This window comes from Nematolebias whitei, chromosome 1 (assembly GCF_014905685.2).
Source record: "Nematolebias whitei isolate Nwh7 chromosome 1, NemWhi1, whole genome shotgun sequence".
Taxonomy (NCBI): domain Eukaryota; kingdom Metazoa; phylum Chordata; class Actinopteri; order Cyprinodontiformes; family Rivulidae; genus Nematolebias; species Nematolebias whitei.
In genome coordinates, this window is record NC_056498.1 from 86,523,974 (window position 1) to 86,533,084 (window position 9,111).

The 9,111-nt window shown below is 37.8% G+C and overlaps 1 protein-coding gene across 1 annotated transcript in view; it reads left to right on the plus strand.

Annotated features, from left to right (window-relative positions):
- The window catches only part of edaradd (EDAR-associated death domain), a 42,137-nt gene extending 33,230 nt beyond the window's left edge, over positions 1-8,907 (plus strand). The window contains exons 2-6 of the mRNA XM_037688006.1: positions 423-481; positions 854-896; positions 1,666-1,739; positions 5,584-5,632; positions 8,519-8,907. Coding sequence (XP_037543934.1) covers positions 423-481; positions 854-896; positions 1,666-1,739; positions 5,584-5,632; positions 8,519-8,907 — 614 coding nt within the window. The remainder of the gene's footprint in view (positions 1-422; positions 482-853; positions 897-1,665; positions 1,740-5,583; positions 5,633-8,518) is intronic.
- Positions 8,908-9,111: the final 204 nt, after the last annotated feature.

The window sequence follows — 9,111 nt, forward strand, 5'->3', positions numbered from 1 at the left end:
ATATATATATATATATATATGTGTGTGTGTGTGTGTGTGTGTGTCTGCATGCAACTTTTAAGATTTACATTAAGAAATATTTTTATTTATTATTTAAAACCATCTGGTGTATTTTGAGTAAAACCTTTTTTTTTACTGATGAACTAAGTAAAACGTATCCAACAAACTAAAAGGCAGTGCATACTTTTTCAACCCACAGAAAATCTGCTGTTATCTCTAATGATCGCTGTTTAGTTCCACTGCCCACATTATTTTTGTATACACGTCAGGTTCGTAAAACTTGCATGCTCTTGGCTGCAGGAAGTGGCTTTCATGTTCTTCTTTGCGGTTGATACCTGACATTTTGTAGGAAGTTGCTGAAATGAGTGGAGCTGACATGACGTTGTACAATATTGATGCTTATTTTCCTTTTCTTGGAACAGACAGGAGCAGCTCCGAGCCAGTGGAGGACACAGATACCACCAGCTTTGTGGCAGAGATTGTAAGGAATTATTTCTTTATTCTTTCCTCCAGCAAGAAGTTTGTTTAAAAGTCTCACTTTTCTGACTCGCTGTCTCTCCTGTTTGTTTTCTGGTGATTTTTCATTGCTTTTGCAAAGTCTCAGTAATCTGCTAAGTAATGTACCAGAACTGAACACTCTGTGCTGCGATTGTGAGCGCCAAAGGGTTCATCACTGAGCAAGTTGTGGCAAGCTGATCCCTGTCTCTGCACACAGGAGTCATTTTCTTCCTCAGTGGCAGAATCTAAATCTGCCTAAAGAGCGTTAAACAAAGCAAACAGCCTTGATTTTTCTTAAATGAGTCTCCTCAGCTCTGTTCTCAAGTAATATTGTTTGTCCTTGTCTCTTCCACAGTCCTTGAAGACCAATTATCCCGTGCAAGTCACAGATCCTCATGGTAAAGAAGAAGTCCTACCTGCATACATTTTGTACAAAGCATGTGTGTGTTTCAACAAGTAAACTGTAAATTCTCGTGCGAATGCTGCTTTCCTAAAACCTGCAAAGCTGCCAGTTTAGCTTGCTTTGTAAATATGGCATATTTCTACTCCAAGCCTTAGAATAAATTAAGACTAGTATTTGTCTATTTGATTATTATATGTTTATTACAAAAGTAGAGGGAGTGGTAGTGCAGGGGTTAGAGAAACCAGCCTGTAATCCCAGAGGTAGCGGCTGAAAGAAGATCTTTTTCATTGCTTGACTTAAATCAAATACATTTATAGTGTAAAGTTGGACATTGGAGGACATTTTCATGTTAAACTATTTTTTTTTAATTCTGTGATGTAAATTGCTTACATATAGGTAAATAAATATGTAAGTTGATTATAAGCAACACCAATCAAAAAGGTTGGCCAAGATCAATGTCAAAAAAAGATCTAAGTTGGAACAAAAAACCCGACTAAAGAATGACTGAACAAGGGATGACTGGAATATTGTATCAACAGCAGATTTCTCTTTTCTTTCATTACTTTGAGTAGTAGCTAAATTAGAAACTTTTTTAATCCAAGTCCGATAAATGTGACTTGTTCTCCAAGGCAGTACTCCGTTCATTTATAACCAGCTGTGACCTGTCCTCTGTTATAGGTAAAGGAGGAGGGAATTAAACATATTTGTCATGTATTGCTGCAGTTTTCTCAAGAAAACATTGACCTTAAAGTTTCTGTAAGCAGATGCTGTGACACTCCACTTGAGCTCCATGCCCTCGAGATACCTGAGCCCCTCCTCTGAAAACAGGATAAGACAGGTCAGTATAACAGCCTTTGATGCCTGCGAGATTTCCTTATCGAGACTTTCACGTAGCTACAGAACACAGAGAAACTAGTCCTGCTCTGATGTGAGCTCCAGTTACTGACAACAACTCACTGAAAATGTATTATTTATATACCTTTTTCTTTTTCATTCAAGCTTTAGCAGCACAATGGTTTTGTGGTTAGCACTGTTGCCTCACAGCAAGAAGGTCCTGGGTTCAATCCCTGGTCTGGATCCAGGGTCTTTCTGTGGAGTTTGCATGTTCCCCTTGTGTTTGCGTGGGTTTCCTCCCAGTTCAAAACATGCATGTTAGGCAGCCTTCAGGCCCAAGCCACCCTTCAAAAGAGATCTGTGATCTTAAAGGGGTTAGCCTGGTTAAATAATAATAATAAGTTTACAAATGTGTAGAACAATTAGTGCATATGTTTGGGTAATTGCAAATGTTTAGTGTAATCCATGCACAATATATTGTTCAACAATTGTTTAATGCAAATGAACACGAACTGGGTTACATTTGTGCACAAGCTCCTCACAGTCATAAATATCTGTTGTGTTTAAGAGTGCACAACTGAACAGCAGGCAGAAAAGTTATTCACATTTGATTTAAACATTCTTATAAAACTACAGTGCACTTTAAGCTTTTTGTCAAAAGCTAAAGTCATTGGGGTCACAAACAAGCAATTGTAAGCAAACAGTACCATTTCTTTTAGCTGGGAGTCATAAGCTAATTTAATCAATTGGATTTGCTTCTTACTAGTTGTTCTGAACATTTGGCCTTCTACAAAAATCTAATTTGGACCTTTGAACAACGAGTTCGAGAGCCGCGGGCCTTTAATTCTAGGAGCACTGTGTCCATCACTTTGTAGATCTTAGATTAGATTCTAAAGATGCTGCATACATTTGGAGATTTAAATAGTGTTTCTATTATGTAGGTCATAGTTATTTTTAGGTACAATTTTAAGCCCTTTGTGGGTTTTCATCCTTCCCCCCTGCGCCATCTTTATTATTATTATTTTTTACAGTCAACTTAATGACTACCAAATTTGTGCAATGTAAGTGTATGTATGCATGTTTGTGCACAAACTGTCAGCTTTAAACAATCCTGCTGTGCCCAACACAAAGAATAAAAAAACATCTCAGTTTCAGATCATTCACGTTTCTTTAAAATGCTGCATGTTATTCTACTAAAAGTAGTTTCTGTTTGTCCATACACAACTTGACACCAGCAGTTCTTCAGAAAGATCCAGTGTGCAATTACTGTTTAATTTCAGCTGAGAGCAAAGAGGCTGTGGTTTTGTTTGCTGCACACCTGTGTGTATTTTTAATGACAGAGCAAAAGCACTGAGGCCAGATAGACATCACTCTTCGTTATGCCGTTTTCTTAAAGGAAGCTTTGATGTAAAAAAAAAAAAATCTACAGCAGAAGAAAAACGTATTAGCAAAAGTAAAAGAAAGAGAATTTGTTCATTCCAGTCCACCTATTTATGACTGATGAAATGTTTCCATCTCCCTCAGGGCAGATTTTTAACTCTGTCTGGCCTTGATGTACTGTAAGGTGCTGCACTGCTTTTGTTCCAACATGTTTCACTCCAGGAGCTTTGAGCAAGCATCACCTCTCTGTACGGGTGCCTGACTAAGATATGCAAAGATCTGCATTCGAACGTGAAACAGCTAACATGCTCAAACGATTCTTACTGCTCATTTTGAATTGTTTAGACTATCCAACAAATCTTCTCATTTTTGTGACATTGTCTAGCTCTGCTACTAAAACGTTCCCCGTCAATTACTGTTCTTTAGTTCTGTTTGTCAGGAAAGTAGTTGTTGAGACTGAACATTAGACGAGTCCATTCAAAAATGTGTGTAAATGTTTGTGTAATGGTGCACACATTAGGGTTTGATACATTTGATTTAATGGGAAAAAGATACAAATGGCAAATGCTAGTTATTTTTCCCCACTTAATTTAAACAGGTGGTAAACCCTCTGAAAGCAGACACAAAAATACCCCCATTCACCCCCTGCAGGTCATTTACAGCAAGGTAGGATTTGTCAAATGGTAATTTAAAAATAACAAACTACCGTATTTTTAGCTGTATAAGTCACACCTTTTTGCATAAATTTGAAAGTCCTGCAACTTATACACCAAAGCAACTAATATATGTTTTTCCATATTTATAACCAAATTTTTAGCTGAGATCTGACTATTTCATTCATTCTGACATGGAAAATATTGAACACTACCATTTTCAACCACTAGAGGGCCCTCGAGCTTTATGGCAAGCCAAGTGCCTCGTTAATAGGGGAAAGTGGCTATTAATGAGACACTTGGCTTGCCATACAAAGCCACCTTTGTCTCGCTCCGGAACTCCTGGAGCAAACGTCAAATCAGCTGCATTTCACCGCGCCGCCCAGGTGAAATGCAGCTGATTTGACCAATAAAGTGCATTTATTAAGGAAAAGTTCAACTGAGACACAACTTTACTATAATTTCAAGCTAACAAATAATTGTTTTTAAGTGTAAATCTTGTTAAATTCATGTTAAAGCCCTCCTGTGCACGCTTCCACTTGGCAGTCAATCGATTTTTGGCACAACACCGGCCCACGTTTCTGGGTGGTTAGCGGTGACGCAAAGCAAACGCGACGCATCACATAATAGATGCAACTTGTACGGCGAAGCGACTTATTTATGTTTTCTCCCACTTTATTAGACATATTTGGACTGATGCGACTTATACGGCGGTGCGATGTGTATAGTGGCAAGTACAGTATACTGTTTTGTTCATCTAAATTGAACGTGAAGGAATTGAAGAAAATCAAATAAATCAAGTGTTTCAATTGATTTGGTCTAAATGTAATGCAAAAAATGAAATGGAATTGAAGTACATTTCTCAGTGAGCAAATAAAATGTTAAACCTTATACAAAGTTTTCAACTAAGTCAGTGCTAATGAGGCTTTTTCTAAACACCTGGTGACGTACTTGACTTATAACACACAAGAGCTATAAAGGTGTGCAAAATATGACCCATTTGGCTTTCCATACCACCACCCGTCACTGTCCTCTGCAGCTGTGTGTCACCAGGACAGTTAACTGTTTCCACTTAGCTCATTTTAAACAGTAGGTGGCAGTAGTAAAAAGTAATTAAAACAAAAAAATAATAATTCTGCGCCCACTTCTAGATAAGATCATGTGTGAATAAAATATTCTTTATTGTTCACACCCATCTCTGACATCTACTGTATGGTTTGGACAAATACATGTGCAATTACCCCACTAATAAATATGAACTGTTCTGTAACACTTAAAATAAACAAACTATAAAGTATTTTCTACTGAAACTGAAAGTAAGTGCCACCTCAGTGGTTGAAGCCCAGCGTGCTAATAATAGCCTGCTATATATGATGGGTTGGATAAATATAAATTTACATTATAAATAATTATTATTTTCTCATCTTCATAACCCAAACGTTCACAACAGATTAAAAAAAATAAAACAAATAAAAAATGGAAGTTGTTTTTTTAACAGATGTATTAAATTGAGCTGGTTGATACTGGTTGAATATTTGATGGCAGTAACTCCTCTGGACTGTGTTGGATATTATTCTTTCAGTGGAGTAAGAAAAACATTTCTTAGTATTTAAATTTTGTATTAGACTATATAATAGAGAAAACTACTTCTTAATAAAACAGCCATTATATTAAACAGGTTTTTGTTTTTTATGGGTTTGAGTGATTTCTATACAGTTGCTGCAGTGGAAGAAATTAACAGTTTAATGGAGCTAATGTAACTAAATATATTAATTTGTTTTGTTTATTTGTTTGTTTTGTTTTTTGTGATTGTAGCCAGTTGAAGATGTGGAAGAATGCACTTGTCCAACATCTACTTCACCAGGTACATCAATTATTTTATCACCAGTTAAACTGCACTCATTTTTGCTGTGAACATGATACAATTTGTTTATAGGCCTTGTTGCTGTTTTTATATTCTTTATAAAGTGTTAAGGTATGATATGGAATAGAGTCTGACCGATATGGAAATTTTGGCTATCAAACTGGGTGGGGAAGGCTAATCCAGGTAGCCGATATATTGACTGAAAGTTTTTTCATTTTGTCCACCCCAAAGTTAAACAGCGAGAGGAGCGGGGCTTGATTATTTAGCACAGCTGTTAGCAACCATGAAGCTAAGCTAATCAGATCCATGCTATACGTAGTCCCACAGTAGGTTTACAAGTGGTGCACTGGTCATTAAAACAGTCTCCCTAACATGTGTTCACATTTTCTATCCTCCACAAAGTTATCAAGTGTGTTACAAAAATATAGATTAAACAAAGAAACACCTTTCCCTGTTCATTGTTTAGTCAGTCACATGTGGTGAAGGTCTAATAAGGATTGACCGCAGCAGGGTTTTATTTTTTCCCCTTTGCAGAGAAGTAAAGATTTCAGACAAACAATGCATTTCATTAAAGACGACAAAGATAGAACACTGATGTATTTTACGTCTACGTTCTTATGGATACGATGTACAATTACACCATTTGCAAGTAAGGGCACGGCTGGTTTCCAGCATTTTAGGGCTGAAGATTAGAATTGTTTGTATCGGCGCGGCCAAATTATATCATCACCGATACAATATGTCCCCAAACACATATATCGGCATAAAATGACGGCCCTACCCAGGCCTTAATTTGTAAACCAGTCGATGCCTGAACGCAAATAGCGGGTGGGCCGGCTGGGGGGGGTCTTCCCCATAAAATTTTGAATAAAGTAGATGTGATCTTGTGCATTTTGGTGTATTTTAACAGGTTGTTATACATCTACATTTACCTACATTTGTAAACACTTGCATCCTAAGCCCCCACTCCTACTCACACACACCTCCCCCTTCCTTGATGGTTCGGAGCCAGCTCTTCTCCGCTGACTTCACTGTCCGACTCCACGTGTGAAACCTCCAGGCACTCTGTTAGTATACACTTTATCAATTATTATAAATCATGTAACATGTTTTGTTTCATGTAAAAATTGACGAGGTCGCATCATCCAACAAGTTGTGTGGACTTCGATTTCACCGTGCATGCTCACAAGAGAAGAATCTGACAAGTTGGTTAATGACATAAAATATATTTTGTTAGCAACAGAGTCCTAACATTTATTAAGTATTACTTCTGTATTTACAAAAAAAAAGTCAAAATTGTGCTTTGACAAACTCATCAATTAAACTAAAAAATATTTGTCAACACGACAAATTCAAAGCGAATTTGAATTTATTCTTTTTCACACGCGTGCTGTGGGTGACAAGCGTCCAGAGCGTCATAAAAACAGCAGCTGAGGAGGTGTTGGAGTTATTCATCTCAAAGCAAAACAAGCCCAGATTATCACCGCTCCACCACCATGCTTGATATTCGGTATGAAGCGTTTGCTTTGCACTGATATGCTGTTTGAATCTCTTCAAAAATGGTTCAGTGCAGTGTAGCCAAACGTCTCTACTTTGGTCCCATCTGTCTACATCTGATTCAGAAGTCTTGTGATTTATTCAGATGTAACTTTACAAACTTAAAACATTCTTCAATACGAGACAGGGAGGCTTTCTTTCGTAGAGCCTTCCAAACAAGACATGTTTCAGTGATTTTCTAACGTTAACCTTGTCCCTGCTATTTCTCAGAGCATTGCACAGTCTGACCTCGGGGTGAATTTGTTGGAACATCTGTTCCTGGAAAGATAGGCATTTAACATGTAAATGTTCTCACTGTAGAATAATGGCCTTCAAATTGTTTTGAAGTGACCTTCAACCCATCCTGGATAGACTGCAGCAGACCTTGTTAACACAATGTCAAGGTGGAAAAGCATCAGAAAACACATACATGCTCCATAGTAGCAAACTGGCAAACTCCTTCCTGCTTTTTCCTAGAGGTGCTCACACTTTAGTCAGTTAAGTGGTGTCAGCAGCATCTGGCTACTACAATGTACTGCTTCAGTGTTTTGTTTTTGTAAAATCAACAGTGAAACAATTGTACTTTGTTTTGTTGTCTGATGTTGATATAGTCTACTATGAACTCAAATCTTGAACGTGAAAAGGAATGTACAGTAGTCCCTCGCTACTTTGCGTTTCATTTATCACGGTTCATTTATCACGGACTCACTCTATCAGTGTTTTTTAGAATAAGAGTGGACATGACACACAATTATTGGCTGACTGATGGATCAGCCACACGATTGGCATGGAAGTTTTATTTAAAATAAATTATTTTAAATTATTTAACACCAGTTGCACATTTGGTCAGCCCTTACTGCTGCAGGATGAACTTACTGCTGCAGCTGATCAGCATGCAGAGCTGAGAAGTGGGCGTGGCCAAGAGCGCTTGTAGGTGGCAAAGAGCAGACGAGCTGAAATCATGTCATGCTGTGCACTTTTAGAGTGTTTAAAATTTAGAAACATTGTTTATAATGTTACAAGAGTGTGAGAAGGGTTTACAACGCCTTACTGTACATATATAAATACTTAAATAAACTACTGCTTACTACTTATACTACTATATATATATATATATATATATATATATATATATATATATATATAAACTACTACTTACTACTTGTACTACTATTCCTACTTTGCGGTTTTTCACTTATCGTGGGGCTATCCCCCCACGATAAATGAGGGACTACTGTATTTACTCCTTTGGCATGACTTTATATCTGATCATTTATGGTTACAGAACATTAATATTTTTCAGTTACTAACGTTATTATTCTTTATTTTATTTTTTCATTTCGAGTTTAGACTGCCCCAAACAATTGCAGATCCTAAGCAGCACCTGTGAAAAATGCTGCTGTCCAGCACCTCCTCCCAAAATCAGCGACCTAATGAACGACAACGACCTGATGGACTTGCTGCGGCTAAAACTAGATCCAAACCACTGCACCATCAAAAACTGGAAAAACTTTGCAAGTCGCTGGGGGATGACGTACGATGAACTGACCCTGCTGGAGCACCGGACCCAGGGCTCCCTGTCTCACAGCCCCACTCTGGAGTTCCTGCTGCGCTACAACCAGAAGACGGTCACTGAGCTCACCGAACTTTGCCGCTTCTATCAGCGCATTGATGTGCTGCGACTGCTGCAGAGCTGGATAGAGAAGGACTGGCCATCACGCTGGCAGCAGACTCACTAATTAAAATGTTTGTTATTTGGGATGGGGGGGGGGGGGGGTCAGCCAGGAGTTACATGCTTATGATTTCTTTTTTCATCATTTTGAATTCAAGACTCAAATCTTTTAACTCGATTTTTAGTGAACTGTCTTGGGGGAAAAAAGATAAAGAAGAGTGAACCGGGAATTGTGTAAATATTTTCTAATAGTTTTTACTTTTTTACGTCT